Here is a 21,601-nt window from a genome sequence, read left to right on the forward strand (position 1 = left end):
AAATCGTTATGCATATTTGTATTTAACTTGTATATGGCTGCAACAACAATATCTCGTTCCAATTCCACTTGCAGCACCTACAGCGACTCGGCAGCCGCGTCCAGTGAAACTTTAGACGCCGCTTCGGTCGCTTCGCCCACTATGACAGACGCTGCCGCACCTCCCGCTGTGAGCACATCGCTCAGCTACCAGGACGAGCAACAGCCCCAGCAGCATGTGATGCGCGCACACCTCAGCAGTCATCACCACTATCACCTGCCGCATCAGTTCCAACATCCACACCATCAGAATCATCATACGCACGGTGGTGTACCCGTGGCTACGCCCACGGTGCCCGCCAGCTATGCGGGGACACAACATCTACTGCACCACAAAGCCACAACCTATAGCAGCAGTGCGTTGGATGAGGATAGCAGCGGTAGCGTGAGTGGTGGTAGTGGTCCAACTCCACCCGCCAAGCCGCCACACATTCAGGAACGTCGTTCACCGCCCAGCGCGCCAACAACCGCAGCAACGTCAAGTCTTATGCTGATGCCAGGTGCTGTGTCGACCACCTCCGTATCGCCAGGACGCTTGACTGCACGCCTACGTGATTCGGGTTCACATCACCGCGTCACTATCGATGAATCGAATATACCAACATCTTCGGCGGCGAGTCATCAACTGGATATTAGTGGTGGTGGTGGGGGTGGTGACGATGGTGATGCTGGTAGTGGTGGTGGCGGTGGTGGTGCTGGCGGTTCGGGACCACCATCGCCTGGTTCATCAAATCGCAGGCTTTCCTCGGCGTTGGGGGATGACCGTCAGACGGGGCATTTAGCGTTAATGTATCACTCGCATCAGTTAACCAGCTATCCGGTGTTGCCAGCCATTAAGCGGACGCATCGACCGTCGTTCATATATCCGCCAATGCCGCGAGTCAGAGCGTAAGTACTACATTGTATATATATTGAAGATGTGTATTTTGTTAATTGTTGTAGGCTTTATTCGGAAGGCTTTTTTTTGATTTTTGAATTGGTTTTACGAGATTTCAAAGTGAAGATGGCTACTTGACTATCCGAAAAAATAAATACTTTCTATAGTTGTTGTGATGGCTTCTAATTATCCTGCAAGTTTGTCTTATCCCGAGGACAACGACTTGAAAAATACTATTCCAATTCATCAGGCGAAAATATTTGGTAGTTTCGGAGTTTTGCGAATGTACACCAGCGCCGACACCGCAGTCTATCTTAGGTCCGTCAGTGTTATAAAGTATATTTTCTTTGACTACAGACTTCAAATCTCATTTCTTCGTGTGCGGCACTTTATCTTAGTTCTAAGTCTGTTGGTAGCAGGTAGAGTATGACATTAAGTGTCTTTGCTGCACACGATTTGATAGTTCCAGTTAATCCTGCGCAGGCTGCTCGTTGTACGCTTGTTAGCCGCCTCACTTTGCACTGTTTGTTTAATGCAGGCCGCCATACCAATGCTCCAAAGTGCGAGTTTAGGCTCTAAACCCAAATTTCTGCTAATAACTCTTTTGCAAGTATAATAAGCTACATAAGCTTTTTCTTTTCGCTTTTCTGCCTGTGCCTCCAGTTAAGCTACTCTCAGATTTTAAAGCGGAATTTACCCTCTTTGATTTATGCTAATCTAAACTGAGGAATATTGATTTTAGTTGTAAACAACTCTGGTTTCGTTTTGCTTGGGTTGACATTTAGAATACTGCTCGTAGCCCATCTACTTAGTTCCTCCAGAGCTCCTTCTAGTATTTCGCTAATAGTAGAAGTATATAAACCTATTGTTAGAATCTCGACGTTACCTGCGTACGCGACTACCTTCACTCCCCCTCTGTTGAGTCGCAGTAAAATAATATTTAAAGCTAGAGGCCATAAAAGTGGAGACAGGACCTCGCTCTGTGGGGTACCGTTCATGTATAAGTATATATATATTTATTTATTTTATTTTGGTAATCTACAGTGCAAAGTACATTAGGTTTGGTTAGGTTATGGTGGTAGTCTGTCCGTATGACCAACTCACCTAGACCTTACAGGTCTGTTGTGATACCACTATGTGCCACGGGAAACTTGTATATTTATTTTCATGAACCATTTTGAGGCTCTTATGAAGCGCAGGATTGGTCTAATTCCCGCGCCAGGTAGTTCTGTAAGAAAATTGTTTACCTAGAGTTTGGAGTGTTTATCTAGACAACCTGCTCTGATTTTAGCTAAGGCTGGACAATTGCAAAGGAAGTGCTGAACTGTTTATTCTTCTTCTCTGCAACTTCTACAATATTTATGGTAGAAAACTCCTAGTCTCATGGAATGCCTGCCAAATAGCCAATGACCGGTGACACAAACCACGACCTTCGAGATATTATCTCTTGTGAGGCTAAGCAATTTCTTTGTTCTTTTCTTGTTTATTTGCGGCCATAGTAGCCTGGCTGTTGCGCATGTATTTTCTTCTTCCCATGACCTATTGGCCTCTTTGGTAATGCTGTTTTTTATTATTAATTTACTCGTGGCCAAAGGTATTCCAATGGTACTTTTATCACGGAACAGTTGAAGAGCAGTACTTTTTCTGGCTAGCTCATCAGTTCTACAGTTTCCCTCTACTGTGTTCCGGAACCCAAATAAGGCTGACCTTGAATACGACGCTAATATCATTTAGGGCTACCCGACATTCCTGTGCAGGCTTTGATTTAATGGCCACTTGGCTATTCGAGAGCTTGTCGAAGGTAAGTCTAGGAATAGAATAGTCTACTTATTGTTTGTGACTGTTCAGAGTGTGCCAAATACAGGCGTGGCCAAACCACCATTCTTTCCATATCGCCATATTTTTGAGTCTAAGCGCCGGGGCGGCGGCCACGTTTTTCCCTACGAGATTTAGTGCAGAGAATGGCCTTGGCAAAGTACCTTACAGACTTAGAAAAATGTAAAGAAAATCAAGCCAAATGTGGTATTAGGCAACTAAATTTAAAATTTTTACAAAATTAGATTTAGATCAAGTGAAGTCAAGGATGCTAAAATTGTACAATTAATTAAAGTCTCGAAGTGCCCGAACAATGGATGCAGTACTCGCAAGTTTACTCTTCAAGTTTTCCCCATAAAAAGGGTAAATGATACGGAGACAGTTTTGTGGAATATTAAAGCTTATCCACTCAAGTAGAAGTGGACAGTCGACGATGCTATTGACAACACTGGAAATAAACGAAAGTGAAAGGACTGCCCTTTTCTTTTTTGGCGATTCTAGAATAATTAGCTTTAACCGAGAATTACAGGATGGATATAATTGGTGCTTACCTCTTTTGTCCTATTTGTGGTGTACGCTTTGATGCTTTCCACAAAAAGAGGTACCTACAGTTTTAAGCCGACTCTGAACGGCAAATGGTATTTTATGAGGAGCTTATTCATGGCAGAAATTCACTCAGGGCTTACTATTGCCTGCCGAGTGGTGACCGCTATTAGAAAAAACTTTTTCTATCATTTTCGTGTTTCATGCAGGGAGATCGGAACCTGTGCACTTCCGAATGGTATCACGAACCCATTCAGTGGACTACAGCGGTCACTCAATTCGTTAGGCAGTGAAAAAAGCTTGGAACGTGAAGCTCAATAAAAGCACGTCTGCTCACGGACCGATGTAATGTTAGCTAGCTAGGAAGATAGGTGTAGGTAGAAGTGGAAGTCGGTAGAGACCAACTCACTTAGACCGTGCTGATCCCCTATGATACCACAGTAGTAATTTATCTACTACACCTCGTTAAACCACTTTGGTTTAAGTGCAAACCCTGGCTTGTTCTGGCTGACTCTTACATCACTGAGGCCATCAGTGTAATTGAAGAACGATAACCCAAACTATCTGAAGCTAGTGACATGCCACGTGGGACAGTGACAGAGATGATGTCCGACAGACTCTTCCTCCTCCTCATTCTTGCCGCTTCTACAATAGTCGAAATGAGGTATCGACCTGGGAGACAGCAATTAACATAGAGACATATTCTTTTGACTGATTAAGTAGCCCTTTTGAGCGCTTGACGTCCAATTTTGGCTAAATACTTTTTGTAGAATTACATGTCAGACTATCAACCCATCTCGTGCTGGCTGAAGTGACAATGCACTTGTAGCACGCAATTTGTAGATTGAGAGGGATATACCTGCAATCTTCATACCAAGAGGGAGGCGAGTGGTAGTGCCCTCTCTCGTTAATTTGTCTGTCACACAATTCTCTGGTATGACATTATAGCCCTCGCACCCATATCAAATTAATGGTGAAATATTCGGCCATCTCGTGAAGAGATATCGGGCATTTTCGCTGCAATGATGGAATCAGTGACAACCCCACCCAGAGATTTAATCGTCGCTTGGCTATCGGTGTAAATATAGACTTCTCTAAAGGCAGTCACATTTTTGCCTAACCAGTCAGCTACCTCATTAGTGGCTACAATTTCAGCCTGAAACATGCTACAATGCTTAGGAAGAAGAGCCGAAGCGCATATATTTCATTGTTCACATCTCTAATCATCACATGCGCCGGGGCACAAAATTTAATTCTGATGTACTTTAATTTTGTTTTTGAAACCTCTTAGTCATTCTAAGCGGTTTACTGCTTTCACTTGCTCTAATTGAATAGCAGCATTCTTAACCGTCAAAAAACAAACTAAGTTTTTAGTATAAATTTTGTTTTCAACTGTTTTTTTTTTTGTTTTTCAAGATTCTTAATCGCGATAATAAAAGCCAATCATTCGCATCACTGCTTCAGACAGAAAGGAATAGCCATTCAAAAGTGTTTTGTCATTTTGGCAGAGTTTAAGAAAATACGAAAATTGTCAACGCTGTGCATCAAAAATCGCTTACAATACCAGCGACGAACCCCAGCCGAGATGACATGTCGTTTCCATAATCTGAAATCTTAAAGATGTGTATATGTATACGGGCAACTAGTTGCATGTATGTGTGCATATGGGAGCTTCAGTTTACAAGTACAGAAGTACGCACACTCATTCACATGCTTTCGCATACTTCGCTCTAACTTTCGCCCAACACTCCATCTTATTCGTGGAGCTGCTGGCTGCATGGCATCCCACAACTCAGTGACAAATTACGTAATGATAAAGTAAGACAGATATTTTGATAAGTTCAAGTTATTGGGCTGAACTAATAGATGTTGCACATCATCTGATTTGCTGTGATTTATCAAAGCCCGATATGTGTCAGTGTTAACTTAATGAGGTTAATAAATAATAAGCCTTATAAATTACATACATTTTATCCATTTTATTCACTGAAAACTCAATAAAAACTGAAATAAATCAAAGGAAAAAGGAATGAAATGCATCAAATTATTGTGTTGAGCAAATTGTAAAGACTTTACAGGATCTTAGAAAACTTGTTCAACCACAAATGTGGAGTCCCTTTAATATTTGACTCTTTTTCACGTCATCTCATGTCAATTGCAGTTGCGAACAACTTCTCATAATATTCCATCAGATGGGTAAATGACAAATAGGTATTCTAAGGCGAATCTTCAGTGTGGAAAGTGGTAGAAAAAAGTTTTTCGGATTTACTGCTACATCCAAATTTTTATTATGGCCAATAAAATAAAAAAAATGAGTCACCTGAGAAATTCCGCTTCAAATGATCCAAGTATTTCGGACATTGCCATACATTTCTTTGAAAATTTGTGTATTTGTAGGCTTGAGTATAATGAAAAGTAAATTAAAATTTTTTTAAAGAAAATTTTATAGTTTTGCGGTTTATTTAATGTTGAAAAATTGTTGACCTCGTAAAGAACTTGTATGGCTTATTTTTAAAATTTTTATGAATTTTTTGTTTTTAATATAAAATAACTTTTCAAAAAATCAAAAATATGATAATTTTCAATAATTTTTTTTTTGCTAGTCAATTGCTTGCATTTGTTTTTCATTTTCAATGGAGATTCATCTAAAGTCAGTCGGAGAAGAGAAATTAGTTTTATTAATAGATAATCTTGTGCCTGACCGAAGCTTTTTTTCAAAATTAACAATATGGCGGCCTTAGGAAGTATTTTTCAGATTTTCGAGATAAAACCCACAATTAATTAAGGAAAATCCTTCATCAAACACCAGTTTTTTATGTTTTTCAAAAGCAGTAAAAATTTTATTGAAATCTACCAAGCGGTTTCTAACTTCCAGTAATCACCAGTTGATATATTCAGTTGAGCGCCTTTTGTTAATTGTTGAATAACTCGAAAAGTATTTGTCGAATTCACTTGAAATTTTCACAAAATAGTTTTAAGATATTATAATATATCCTCTGCTCAAATATGAACGAGACGTTATCAATAAAACGGTCCGCGGAAGACATATGGCAAAAATAATAATAATAAAAATAATTTTTTGTTTTTTGGTAGGACTGTTATAAGCTTACATGGCAAATTTCAGCGCGATATGTCACATAGTTTGTTTTCTGTGCTACTGTAAACAAGTCAAGCTCGAGTGTGTTCTTCGAATTCTGTTTTATGACTTCAATTGTCCCAAATGTTTTCCACGGAGCGGCAACTTGAGCTTGGGAAACAGGAAGAAGTCACATTAAAAAAAAAGAGATACAAAAAAATGATTTTGAGTAATGGAAATCCATCTTTTGACCTTTACGCGCTCCATTGTTTGTCTAATGCAAAACTGCTTATGTTGCAGGTGTCAAGTTCTCAAGTGTCAAATATGATTGACATATGTCGTCATTGGCGAAAACTATAAATCTTCCGATGGGGTGATTAATTTAAAATCAATTTGTACTTGCTAATGTACGTATCGACGGTTCGGTCGAAATGGCACGAGTGCGTAGGCCGGCGCTTTGACAGAGCAATATATTGCAGGAGTTTTTTGGAGTTTTTCCGAAAATTATAAAAAAAATGGTTCTCGAAAATTCTTAAAAAGCAGATTTTATTCTTTATGTTAAAAATAACCGAAGATAACTGAAGTTTACCAAAAAACTTCACTTTTGTAAAACTCCCTACCAAAGTTTTCAATATTTAATAAAATTTGAAAAACGAGTTCTTAGCAAAAAAATATACAAAAATGTCCCACACAAAATGTATGTATTTGCTTTATACTAAAGAACAAACAACGAGACTAGAAAAACGTTAAACACAAGCGAAGAAACTTTAGTTGAAAAAAAGAAATCGTAAAAATATTAAAAATAATGAACGAAATTTCACATTGAAAATCTCTCTATCAAAGTTTTCAATATAAAAAAATAGCAAAATTATACCATTTTTATCCAGACCTTTTTCAGTTTACTTATTATTATTATTATTATTTCTTGTTCACTCCTCTCGGGAGCATAGGGTGCCGACAAGACTCAGTCTTGCGTTGGCTTCGTTAATCTATTTGATTTCTGACAGGGTAGGTGATTAGCCTGCCGCTAGAAGTCCTAAGTCGTGGAAATGCCCACCTGTCGTTGCTTAGGAACAACGCCTTCTTACTGCTTGAAGCGCCATCTGTGTTTCCCATTCTGGCAGAAGGATCGTACAGATGTTTGGGGACTTCGCTAAATTTAGTGTGTCTGCGCTATTACCGCGGTTGCCCGCTTCGTCTTGCTGGCGCCACTGATGCAAGGTGTATTCTTTGTTTTTTGCTTGTTTTAGCAGCTATCATACAATTCAAATGATGCGCTGACTATTGTGCGGAAGTAATGATGGAAGGATTAGGATTTGGGGTTGAGGAATGAGATGTGTTTTTTTATGAGAAAATGGAAAGTAGGTAAATTTGGAAAGTGCGAGAACCGTGCTTTACGTGAGACTCGAACCCACAAGCTCTGGGATGGCAGAGGTCGCCACTATTAAATAATATATTATTAATATTTTTAATATTTAATTAATTCATATTTTTCTTATTTTTAATATTAATATTATTATAGTTTTTCTAATATTGCCTTGAAAAAGCAATGATTCATAAGTAAAACTTTTTTTTTTTTAATCGATGTTAGTTTAAGATCAAATTTAATAGCAGATACTTTTCGATTTATGCAGAGGTACAAGCACAGTTAGGAAAAGCTTACCTATAATAATGAAACGAAATGCTTGTAAAAGCTATAAATTCCAAACCGTATATTATTTTGTACATTCATACGTAAGTTGCATAATGACGGAACAGAAAATTTATAGGTTGTCGCCTAATGTTCAGCTGAATTAAGTCCTTCAAGCAAAAAGTTGAATGGCTGGCACTAAAGAGTGACTGCACTTGCGAGCAAACATACTTATACGCAAGCAAATAATATAGTATATTTATATAGGTACTAGGGTGGTCCACAAAAATTCGAATTACACAATATTTATTACGGCAAATGAGAAATTTTCATACACATGTGGGTCTACTACTTCTCTCTAGCCACTCTTTTTTACTACACATAAACCGCCTGCCAATCCGATATTAAAAATATCGCAGTATGATTGCTTATTAAAATTAGTATCGGCCGTGATCGAAAACTCGACCAATAACAATTCTCATGATCCTGTAGATGGCACATATACCAGAAATTGAGCCATAGTGAACCAAAGATATGCCAAGTGTTTCGTATAGAGAGTTTAAAAACTTTATATTTTGCCTTTAATATAAAGTTTAGATAATTAGCAGTCTACTTAGCTAATTTTCTGTGTACTACAGTACGAAGCCTGCCTTCTCAGGATTTACTTTTAGTTGCGCTCAGCTGCCCACCTCCTGATTTCCTGAAGCGCCCCTTCAAGATTTTGATCCATAGTGTTTAGACATCTTCCCGAGATGATGATGGCCAGGTGAACACATAAGCAGTTAACGTTGGTCCTCCGTTTCTCATTTTTAGTAAGGTCCTGTTTCCTACCATAGTCTGCAGTAGAGGAGATAGTAGACCTTCTTTTGATGTACCTCTACTAGCTCTCAGATACATAAAAAAGAGGCTTATTCAGGTACCGACAATTCAATAGGTTGCCGATCTAGTTTTGTATCGATGGATGTGTGTCAATTGATTTTAGACCCTCAATCAGTGCCTCGTTCGAAACATTGTTGAAAGCTCCAGATATGTCAAGAAAGACTCCAAATTTTTTATCTGCAATTTTACGTAGAGCTGTTTCGGTGGACCTAACTTTTGCGTAAGCGTTTGATATTCAGATTTTACGTGAGATGGTATTCTTTTTATTAATATAGGAATCCAGTAATCTTTCGAAGGTTTTAAGGAGGAACGATGGAAGGCTTATAGGCTGATAGTCCTTTGCAAAAAAGTAACTGCTTTTATCTGCATTTGGTATAAATACAACCCATGAGAGACTCCAATTCTTCGGAACATAGTTGAATTTCAAACAGTATTTAAATATGTCTTTCAGCCAAGGTATCAGGGATGAACTTCCCTTTCGCAAAACCGCTGTAATTATGCCATTCGGACCTGGTGCCTTAAGGGGTTAGGGGTAGTCAGATGATTTTCAATAATTTTTGTTTGCTAGTCAATGGATTCGACTTGACTGTAGCAAAATTTAAAAAACAAAAATTAATATTTTGTGTGGAGCCCGTTTCTCCAGAAGTCCTTGCGGTGATCATCACAAGTCCTTGGAGATTTATTTTAAATGAATCGGGCAAGAGAAATGAGTTTTATCAAAAGATTATCTTGTGCCTGATCGAAGCTTTTGCTTTTTTTTTTGTTTTTTCAAAATATTTTTCAGATTTTCGAGAAAAAAACCGAAAAGTAATTGTTTAAAAAAAGTCGAGATTTTGAAAAAAAATAATAATTCTTCAATCGGGCTCGAGTTTTGTATGGTTTTTAAAAGCAGTATAAATTTTATTGAAATCTACCAGCGGTTTTTAAGTTACAGTGGTAACCAGTTCAAAAAACATAGTTTTGAGAAAAACGCATTTAAAGTTTTGTTATCGGCTCCGGAGCACCCTTTGCCCTTTTGCAGACCCCCCTAATATGTGTGCATCCTCATATGTAGTAGCACACAAATACCTATACATACCTACATGTGAAAATATACATTTCTTGTTGCAACTGCATCTTTTGCAGCTTTTCAACCAACTCCAGTGCTGCATTTCGTAAAATCCTAATTAATGGTTTTGTACGGGCAATCATTGCTTGTGTGCGGTTAATGGCAAATTGCTGTCTCACCACAATTGGTGCTTGTAGCACAAGAGCAATTATTCGCTCACCGCAATTGTTTGATAACATCTTTGGAGAGGTCGCGTGCCATTTGTAAAATATTGTGATTGAACATCGAGTTGAGCCCCATAGAATTTATTTAGCAATCATAGATTGGCACAGTCGATTTTTTCTTCAAAATTCCAATCGATTCAACTAGCAGTTATACAGCCATCCCAAATTAAAAGTAGTTAGCTTCAAAATCGTGGTCTTCGAGTTAGCTCATATATGGCATATGGGCCGAATTCATGTCTAAAATGACGGAAAGGGGCTTACAAGAATTTTGAAATTTTTTTCACAGCAGTGACAAAAATCAAAAAAGTTTTAACAAGAATTACTAAAACCTTATACAAGGAAAACTAATTACCCTATTGGGAAATTTATAGTTTTTGCAAATGACCTCATACGTCAATCGTATTTGACACTTGTCTAGTAGGCAGCTGCAGTAAACAAACAGACAAGCAATGAAGCCCGTAAAGGCAAAAATTAAGATTTCCATCACTCAAAAGAATTATTTTTTAATTGGTAAAAAAGTTGGTTGGTTCTTGGTCCTTCTCCTATTTGTGGTGTGCGCCTTGATGCTGTTCCACAAATGGGGGACCTACAGTTTTGAGCCGACTCCGAATGGCAAATCTTTTTTATGAGTAGCTTTTTCCTGGCAGAAATACACTCGGAGGCTTGCCTTTGCCTGCCGGGGGGCGACCGCTATTCTTCATTTTGGTGTTTCACGAAGACTCGAACCCACGTTCGGTCTGAAATCCGAATGGTAGTCACGCACCAACCCATGCGACTACGGCGGCCTAATAATACAAAACAATATTCTTTAAATTTTTTTATTATAGTCTGGTATATAATTTCATGGCATTTAATTTTTGAATATAGTATCCGGCACATATCCGCCGCGGGTACTAGTTACATGGTCCATTCGATCAGACCTAGTTTTGACTACTTTTTCCAATAAATCTGAATAAGAAATCTAAATGAGCCCAATCAGTAAAAATCCGACCCAAACGATGGCTTCAACTCTTGTATGAACTGTATTTTATAGGCACGTAAGCCAAGATTTATACATCTTCAAATTTGTATCAAATTTAAACCAAAATTTTCCATGTAAGGACAAATGCCAACAAATAGAGTTCGACGATTAGGCGACATTTCGCCTTCTTCTTTAACATTTCATTCGATGAATTTCGCGAACAGATTTATTTTTTTTCAAAGTAAATTTTCACAATTTTTAAGCGTTTTTCTGGTGTTAAACGTTTGATGATGACTTGCCACACCTTTTCGTTTACCACACCTTACTGAACAGAAATGTCAACACAGTTTGGCATTCTTAGCTGTCAAACCATAATTATCGACGTCGCCTAATGCAGCTAAAAAAAATACGCGATATAAGTCAAAATTCTCTAATCATATGTACATTAAAACTGTATCATTGAAAAGGTTATAAAGCAGGCAGCATTCCAGTTTTATTATCTTCATAATTTTTTCCACAAAATATTTGTTTAAAATGCTCTTCTTTTTAATATTCAAAACTTCGTTCCATATATCGAAAATTGTTGAATAAAATATAATAAATAAATATATTGAAACCTTTTACCTTTTAAATAAGACGCTTTCCGAGATGAAGTCTTAAAGACTCCAGAAGTTATGGCTTCCAATTACAAACAATAATAATTATCAACTTTGCTCTGCTTTCATCAAGACTCAATTGACTTTCTCCGATGTAATTCAATTTTTATCCGTAGCAATTTTTCTCCTACGGCAACCACTAATAGAATTTTCTGTTTGAAATTTTTGTTGAGCTTTCAGTAAAAGTCTTTTAAGGTGTTTCAGAACACTGAGGACGGGAATTATACAATATTATTTATAATATTTCAAAAAAAAAAAAATAAATAATAATAATAATAATATTGTAATAATTGAGTTTGTGATAAAAAATTTAAGATCTAAATCACTGTAAAAATTTGTGATACATGCATCCAACTCCTTTTTTGATACTTGGATACTTTCGAAGTTAGTTGGTTGAGGCTTTGAACCACAATTCTTACATTATTTGTTTATTTATTAAGCCAATAAAGATAACACTGTGCGACAGTGATATTATACTTTTATGGAGACCTAGTACAACTTGTAGGTATAGTAAAACTAAAAAAAATGGTATAGGAGAAATTTCCAATACACCCCCAAAATCTCATTTTATGGCCATAAAACCGTTTTTCAGTAGGTTGATGTGAACAATCACTCCTAACTTCGCCAATTTCCACCGATTTCGAATTTGTTTTTTTAGTTCGAAAGAACAAAAACAAGCCGTTTTGACAGTGTGTTGACAATTTTTCTGAAATGACAACTGACGAGACTGTAGACGGAAGTATTTTGAATTTTTTTATTTTTTCTCTATTTTTTCAACTTTGACATAATTTTTACGATATTATCCGATATTGAGGATTTTTTTTAGTACTCTACTGTTATAGTAAATTTAATTTTGCGTCGAATGAGCTAAATTTGACTGTAATTGAGTTAAAATTAATAGAGTTGTGTAAGTTTTAAGATCTTATTTTTTTTTACTAATTTGGTATGTAGGTATAACTTACGCTAAATGGGAATAAGGGCGCGTTTCGAAGCATGAAAATGATAAGTGTCATTATAAACACATAATATTTATTGGAGTATTGTGCAGTGCAGCACTGTACGGTATGGTACGGTGCGGTACGGTGCAGTACACAACGGAACTGGTTCCAAACTTAAAAATGCATGGAAACGGCCCTTTGGAGTTTAGTATGTTACGGTACATTTGTCATTCTCTTCATCAGTTTTGAATACTTCTCTGTAAGAAATTCGATCATCATCATTCATCTGAAGTCATCAAGTAAAATCCATTGTTTAAATCGAGAAGCGAGCGTTTCAAGACTACGGGGTTCTCAACAGTTGCAACACCAGCATACTTTATGTGCTTTCGAGTTTTATAATGATGACCGTTTACGTCCGTTTTACAAAAATAACAATCATCTGGTTTATGATAAGGCTGATGATGCCACATCATCGGAGAATATAAAGAAATTCGACTTTTCTGGCAACGTTTTGATTTATATCTCTTGTGTGTAAGTATTTTATGTAAGCTTAAAGAAATCGTTGTAGCCATCAACCAGAGCTTTATTACTCTGTAACTTCAAACAATGCTTTTGATCCACAAACCACATATGACACAAAACTTATTGCGATTATTGCACATTTCTTTCTCACAAATTGAAGCAAAACAATAAAACTTTAACGATTTAATAAGGTTAAATTATAATAACAAACTTCCTTTGTTAATCAATGTACAGTGTGAACTTTGGTACACTTGGGAGCTTTTTCATATTTCTATTGAAAAAAAAAAGTGTGATAATATGTCAGATATTTTCGTAAGTTCTAACCAGTTCTGTTGTATGCAGTGCAGTGTACTCTTATGTATACATATATACTCCAATTAATATTACATATCTATAATAACGCATCAAAACACGTCCTTATTCCCATTTAGCGTAAGTTATACCTACATACCAAATTAGTAAAAAAAAATAAGATCTTAAAACTCACACAACTCTATTAATTTTAATTCAATTACAGTCAAATCTACCTCATTCGACGCAAAGTTAAATTTACTATAACAGTAGAGTACTAAAAAAAATCCTCAATATCGGATAATATCGTAAAAATTATGTCAAAGTTGAAAAAATAGAGAAAAAATAAAAAAATTCCAAATACTTCCGTCTACAGTCTCCTCAGTTGTCATTTCAGAAAAATTATCAACACACTGTCATAAAGGTTTGTTTTTGTTCTTTCGAATTAAAAAAACAAATTCGAAATCGGATGGAAATTGGCGAAGTTAGGAGTGATTGTTCACATCAACCTACTGAAAAACGGTTTTATGGCCATAAAATGAGATTTTGGGGGTGTATTGGAAATTTCTCCTACACCATTTTTTTTAGTTTTACTATACCCACAAGTTGTGTTAGGTATCTATAAAAGTATATTTAATTTTTTTTTTTGTCACACAGTGTAATAGATTCTTATAGGCTAGTAGACATATTTTAATAGGCATTAAAAAAGTACAATTAAACTATTTATAACAATTATTCAAAAATTTCAATAGGAATTAATTGTAACCAAAAGCATGGAAAATTTGGTGTTTTTGACAATTTTACTGATATTATAAAACTAATAATACGGAGATTTTACACAATGCTGAGACTTAGCTTTCAAAATAAAAAAAAAAAACAAAATATGTTTTGGCGAGTTTCCAGTCATTCTTGTTGGAACTTTTCTCCACAAGAGTGCTGAACTGCGGTGCCTAGCATTACTTTTTACTACTTCACCATAAATCTCATTTAAACGAAGAAATTTCTTCAGTTTTACTTCAACAAAATAGCAACTTCTAAATGCCTTAATCCGAATATAAAAAAAAGTATTTATCGTTTAACTATTTTTTTTTTCAAATTATAATCGGTCGCTGTAGCCATAAGGTGCGTGATTACCATTCGGAAGAGCATAGTTTGATATTTCCGCGCATGAAACTTTTTGGGAAATTGTGCACACATCAAAGCGTTTTCTCAGTATATGGAAGCAACGAACGTAATATCATAGACCGACCATTCCCCTAGCAAAACTGGTAATTTCATCACTTTGTAATTTCATCGAAAAAAAAAAATTCAAAATTATAAAATATATAAAAATATAAAAAATAAAAAAATATAAAAAAATATATTACTTGCTAGAATAAATTTCATCAATCATTTTCTACAATAACTTAAAAAAATAATTTAATTAATTAAAATAATATTCTTACAATTTCCGATCCGAGTTGCGTTGAATAGACCAGCATCGCCAGTTCTTATTTTTATTCGAAAAAAATTCCATTTCTACTATCAAACTTGTTGTGGCAACACAAGAAACGTTCGATTGTAAAAAAATCGATGGTAATCCTAGTAGTAAATAAAAATATATTTCCCTATCACGAATAAAAAAAAACACACACACACACATGCCCACCTCATGTACACGCATCTTTGTGTTGCCGTTTGCAATAAATTTTCAGCCACTGCCTTGCTACCTTCACGACTGACACAGCGCTTTGCTTCATTATGGCGCTCATTTACTTCATCAGTGATCTTTTGCTTTTCCATTTTATCAGGCCATTATCTCACTCAACCCTCGAGCATTAGCCGGTGACTGCACTGTAATGTGCATCATCGCTCGTCATTAGCTTAATTTCTGTCGCTTGGCACTGTCGGCCCTGTTCCACTACAGCTGGCTGCTGCTTTCAATGGCAAAAATGTTAGGGTTATGTGTAGTTTTCGCTTGTCTATCGGCATCTTTAAACATAAACAACACTTAAGCTCGCTTGCGCATATGTATTTATATTTATAAGGGATGTTAATCCCGGAATTACGGGACTTAGGTGCTTTTGTTGAATAAAAATCTCAGGATTAGTTTCTGTGAGTTCTGGTATAAATTATTAACTTTTTCAGGTTAAAGTGCAGTAGTGTTCAAGTGGAATATAACCCTCTAGGAAATGAGTTAACGTTACAGGAACTATAGAATTGCATTGCCAATTCGAAAGTCTATGCAACTTTTACTTATAAAGTGTTGCTTTTCTACTCAGCTTTTATGTGAAATACCATAAATTTAAATCATCCCTAGAATACCAGCTTTAAATGGGTTGATATTCTTGCACCCAAAATTTAAATCTAGGTGTTACCTCAGTTTATTTTATTTTTTATACTCTTTTCGGTGATTTTAGCTCCCAAAGAGACTGCTAATTGAAAATGATTAAAACAAAAATTTTAAAATTATTAATCTGCGAGCCAACTTTTGTTTTAAGAACTTTCTGTGGTTTAACTTAAATTATTTTATATCCCAAAAAAAGTTTGCTCCTTAGAAAAACTAATTATAAAACTTATTGAATGTTTATCGAATTTCAGAAATGTATGTATCGCAACGAATAACGGGATTCTGGGATTACATCAAAAATATCTCGACTTATTACATTTTTTAGAAATTTTCATTTATGGATCCATGTTCTAAAAAATTGTTTGGGCATATACCAGGTGAAGTCCAAAATAAACAAGACTGAGCTAAACTGGAAACGACAGGAGCTTTGTTCTGATAACTTTGAGTTTATTTATTCAAAATAGTCCCCTCTGGCCCCGATACACTGTTTTGCGCGATCTAAAAGCTTTTCGAAAGAGTAGTTCAACTCATTGACTGGAATCCGCAATGTCTTTCAGGATGTCGGGACAAGCCTTTTGGATGGCCTCTACGGACGCAAAACGTTTTCCTTTCATGGCCAAATGCAATTTTCCGAATAGGTAGAAGTCACAGGGAGCCTCATCAAGCGAATACGGTGAGTGATTGATGACTGCTTAATATGCGATTTCTAGTCAAAAAATCAGTCACAAATGTGGATCGATGAGATGGTGCATTATCATGCAATAAGCGTTAGCTTCGTCCTCGCGGTATTCAGGGCGAATTCGACGAATGCGATGCAACAAAGAAAGATAGAAAATTGTATTGACGGCGTGGCCCGTTGGACAATTCCCTTGGAATCGTAAAAACAAATGAGCATAGACGTGATTCTTGACTTCTCCAAACGCGATGTTTAGGGTGGTGGCTCGTCCATTCGACACTTTGACGCTCAGTTTCAGGTTCATATTGGAAACACCACGTTTCAACATCAGTTACAATTTTGAAAATGAAGTTCTCGTCTTTTCCCGCGTCTTTAATGAGGTCTTTCGAGTTTTGAATTCTGAGCAATTTTTGGTCCTCAGTCAACTTGTGCGGAATGAAACGTGCACAGCCATTTCGTAAGCCCAAGTGATCAGTTAAAATGCAATCAATCGATGTTTTGGAGATATTCAACTCCAATTCCATGAATTTCAACGATAATTTCGTTTCATTTTTTATAAATTTACGAACAATTTCAATGGAGTTTTCGGTGATTACTGATTTTGGGTGACCTCTCTAAAACGTGTAGACCACTCACGAACTCTGGCACGAGATAGACAATCATCACCATAAACTTTTTTCATCAATTGAAATTTTTCGGTAAATGTTTTACCGATTTTAAAACAAAATTTGATATTAGCTCTTTGTTCGAAATTCATTTTTGTACCGATGACACAAACATACTGACACAATAACTTCGCCTTCACTTAACCGAACGTCACCAAAATTTCACTGGAAGTCAGATGGGGATGTAACTTCCAACGCACTAACTCATTAAAAAGATAGCGCCATCAAAAACATTTTTATGACACCAGTCTTGTTTATTTTGGACTTCACCTTGTAATATAATTGGCGCTTAGACCATATATGATGGCAAACATGAATGCATATAGGTTCAATGAAACTGGCAGGAAAAAACTTATGGCGATGCCAGTCTATTTTTGCGACAAACTCAGTTCCTCTCGGGGAGGACCGATTACATCGTCTCCACGGTGACATTAAATAGGAACTTTGCCATTTTTTTCTATCTCCGGAGGAATGTACTAAGGGATTTTTACTAAACCACTTCAACACTGCAGTCTACACAGATGGTGGCGCTGGAGCAGGCATATATTTTCATTGATTTAGAATTGAAAAATCTGTGAGTCTCCCTAATGCCTGCAGTGTCCTCCGGGCGGAAGTATTGGCAATAGGAGAAGCTTTTAGGCTTCTAATCGCAGGCTACTTTTTTAATGGCCATGTCGCTATTTTTTCGGATAGCCCAGCTATTGCGGTTTGAGTGTAAATAACCTCTAAACAGGTGGAATAAAGCAGGCGTTAATGTTAACGACATCGAAACATTGAAGGTAATGAAAAAGCAGATGAACTGGCTAGAGGGAGATCTGCCTTGAATAACATTCTTGCATAATCGGTATTCACACTTTAAATATCTGCGAATCGCGGATTGTAGATGCAGAGACCAGACAACATGCAAAGTCAGCAGACCGTTATGGCCCCCCTACAAGCACAAATAAACGTCAACATTGATGAATATGAAGCAAGAGGATTCCTGCAGACTCACGGCAGTGATAACCTGCTTCTGGCCCATAGAGAGTAGCAGTATCAGCAAAAATGGGTATTCCTTACAATATATAAGTATACTGCCATAGTTGTAGTCAACCGGAGAAAAGGAAACTATTTCCACTCCCTCTGTAAATGCCCTGCCCTATGGAAGGCGAGAATGTTAACCCTTGTCAACCCACTATTCTCGAACAACTGGCGTAGACGTGAACAACCTTATAAGGTGCCTCACTCGCACAGACTGGATATAGTCGTGAAGGAATAACTTTTATCAACTTGGTGGTAGCGAGGATGTGGCAACAAACTGGTGAAGAAGCACTAATTTGATTCTTGGTGAATCATCACTCCAATCAACCCAACACCCTTTATTGGTTATTTTGCCCGAACTCCTCCTCCTATTTGTGGTGCGCGTTCTGATATTGTTCTACAAATGGAGTGAAATGCAATATAAAATGGGCTTTTTTTTATGAGGAGCTTTCTTAAGGCAGATATGCCTCGAATGGTCGTCATTGTCTGGTGAGGGTAATCACTGTTTTTCCAACAAAAGAGGTGTTGTGTTTTATCAGTACGTCTGTAGTGACTCGCCAAAAACGGGAGCTTGGTTGGGAAGTTTGGAATAATGGATATTTTTTTTCCACAAACTACCATTTATTTCGCATATAACTGTAATTGGTAATTCTGCAACTGGTCCAATTCCAGGCACTCACGAACTAGTATGACTTCTTGCCTCAAATACCAGTTCAAAAACTAGAATGTTTGCTGAACAATTTGGCTTTTAACTGCAGGCTACATAAATGTATGCATGTATGTGTGTATGTAAATATGTACGTATGTGCTCGCCATATGCATTTCCTTTAATACGAGTAGACACTTTCGTTGTAGCTGTCACTCAAGTGTGCGGCTTTCTTGTGCTAATTAATAGACAGTTTGCGGTTGTCTTTGTTGTTGCTGGTATTGCTGTGGTTAAGTACGAAAAGGTGTTCACCAAATTAACTGCACCATTTCCGTTGTGTACGAAGTGAAGGGTTTGCAAATGGGGTTGAAGATGTACACTTACACATACATACATATTTGTGCAGTTAGAGCAAGTTAATGCATATTTGATAGTTTTGTGTGTAATATTGGCGCGTTTTAGGCTTTTGCTTAAATCGAAAATGATTGGCTGTGCGTAAGCTTTTATATTTGAGCCTTAATGGTTTCTGGCATCTAATGTTTTTATGGGAATATTTTATTTTTATTTCAGTGGTGATGCTTTGGCTACACTCTTCTCTGCATTGTATGGCAAATTGTTGGTGGTAATGGGCATCGCCTTTCCCATGGCTGAAGTTATATCCACTTATATACCGCCTTCGTTTTATGAGGTAAGTAAATGAATAGTAATTTTTTATGGCATGGTCGACTCCAATTTTTTTTTTTAAATAAGCACTAGAAATTTATTTTTCGTAAATTTATTGTTTTTATGAGTATAAAGTACGCTTCCTATTTTATGAGATATATTTAATATTTCTAAAGTACACATCATTAATATATTTCTAACATTTGAGCGCGTTTTGATCATGAAAAGGTTTAGGATTTATTGATTACCTTTCGAAGATGATATACGGGGGTTGCTATTTATATTTGTCACATAATTTAATATAATTTAATTTGGCCATGGACCCCTCTAGAGTTGTCAGGCGCCAACTGACGTTCCCTTTGGGAAGTTCAATATAAAGGGTGGTTAAGTTTTAAGGGCCGGTCTTGATTTTGGTATTGGTATAGTTCAATTCTGTATGGAACACCTCCATCCGATGATCCAAATTTTCGATGACGCTGAGGCATAATTCAGGTTCTATGCCGTTAATGTGCCGAATTATCTCATACTTTAGCTCTTGAATTGTGGCTGGCTTATCGACGTACACATTTTCTTTCAAATAACCCCAAAGAAAGAAGTCCAACGGTGTCAAATCTCATGATCTTGGCGGCCAATTAACATCGCCGCGATGTGAGATTATTCGGCCCTCAAAATTTTCGGGCAAAAGAGCCATTGTTTCGTTAGCTGTGTGACAAGTGGCACCGTCCTGTTGAAACCACATGTCGTCCAAATCCATGTCTTCCAATTCGGGCCATAAAAAGTTCGTTATCATCTCACGATAGCGAACACTATTCACAGTAACTGCCTGACCGGCCTAATTTTGGAAAAAATACGGCCCAATGATGCCGCCGGCCCATAAACCGCACCAAACAGTCACTCTTTGTGGGTACATTGGTTTTTCAGCAATCACTCTTGGATTATCATTCGCCCAAATGCAGCAATTCTGCTTATTGACGAATCCACTGAGGTGAAAATGTGTCTCATCACTGAAGATGATTTTCTTCGAAAATTGGTTATTCACTGTTGCCCGTTTTCATAATAAGCCTGAATAACTTTAACGCGTTGGTCAATTGTGTATCTTTCCACGGTTCAAATTGAATTAGTCTGAAATTAAAAGTGTCAAATAAAATGCAGAAAAAAACTTGAAGTTTAGGTGTGGTTCACATTCAACATCGGCCCTTGGAATTTAACCACCCTTATTTTACTATAAACGAACTTAGAATTTTTTGATGTGGAAGCCATAGCAATGTTTTTTACAATAACTTTAAAAATGCATCTCTCCAAAAAAATTAAATTAGACCGGGCACATTTTCCTCGTTTAAAGTCGTTACGATTTTCGTATACACAAAATTTAATTTATAATGAAAGCTAAGAAAGTGGGTAACATATAAGGTGTGAGTATGCAAGCAGTACAATGACAAACGACAGAATCAGCATCATCATTAGCTCTACAGTCTTGTGCAGACTTTGCTTTCACAATGTGGATTAGCGACAACAAATATTTTGATTTGATTTTTTTGTATCTGGAAATTACTTCCTAAATAGTTTGCTTATGTTCAAAGTATATTTTGTCGCAATTGAGGGATGTGACCAACCTTTTCAACTGAGAGGAGGCAGATCGCCAGCGACAACAAATACTGGTATAAGGTTCTTTGCTTTAGGGCAGGTTGTCAGTCTTCCCACTTTGTGAGGTACCCAGTTTCTGGTTGAGTTTAACAGTTTCACCGATAGGAGGATTCAAGTTGGGAGATTGACAGTAAGAGAAGATATACTTCATGTTTCGAGATCTGTATTTAAGTTATTACTGCGCTTTGTGGAACCAACCAAAGGCAGAATTCCTTCCAAAACTATTATAATCCAAGCGAATGTATACATATTTTTATAATATAGAAAGCTTTAAGTTATTAGAGGTGTGGTTACGGTATCGGAATAATGCTTTCAAACTTAGCAACTTGCTTAACTTTTCATCGACAGCATTACATTTAATAAAATCATACCTCATTGAACGCCCGCAAGGTGTTTGTGCCGTTGACATTATGTCTAACTACTTACTTGTAGATTAGGTTAGGCTATGGTGGTAGTCGGT

The 21,601-nt window shown here is 36.8% G+C and overlaps 1 protein-coding gene across 1 annotated transcript in view; it reads left to right on the plus strand.

Moving 5' to 3' along the window:
* LOC129237129 (proton channel OtopLc) overlaps positions 1-21,601 on the plus strand; it is a 187,195-nt gene that overhangs the window by 143,061 nt on the left and 22,533 nt on the right. Inside the window, exons 2-3 of the mRNA XM_054871605.1 lie at positions 75-926; positions 19,405-19,522. Of these exons, the coding sequence (XP_054727580.1) occupies positions 75-926; positions 19,405-19,522 (970 nt within the window). The remainder of the gene's footprint in view (positions 1-74; positions 927-19,404; positions 19,523-21,601) is intronic.

Source organism: Anastrepha obliqua, chromosome 2 (assembly GCF_027943255.1).
Source record: "Anastrepha obliqua isolate idAnaObli1 chromosome 2, idAnaObli1_1.0, whole genome shotgun sequence".
NCBI classification, from domain to species: Eukaryota; Metazoa; Arthropoda; class Insecta; order Diptera; family Tephritidae; genus Anastrepha; species Anastrepha obliqua.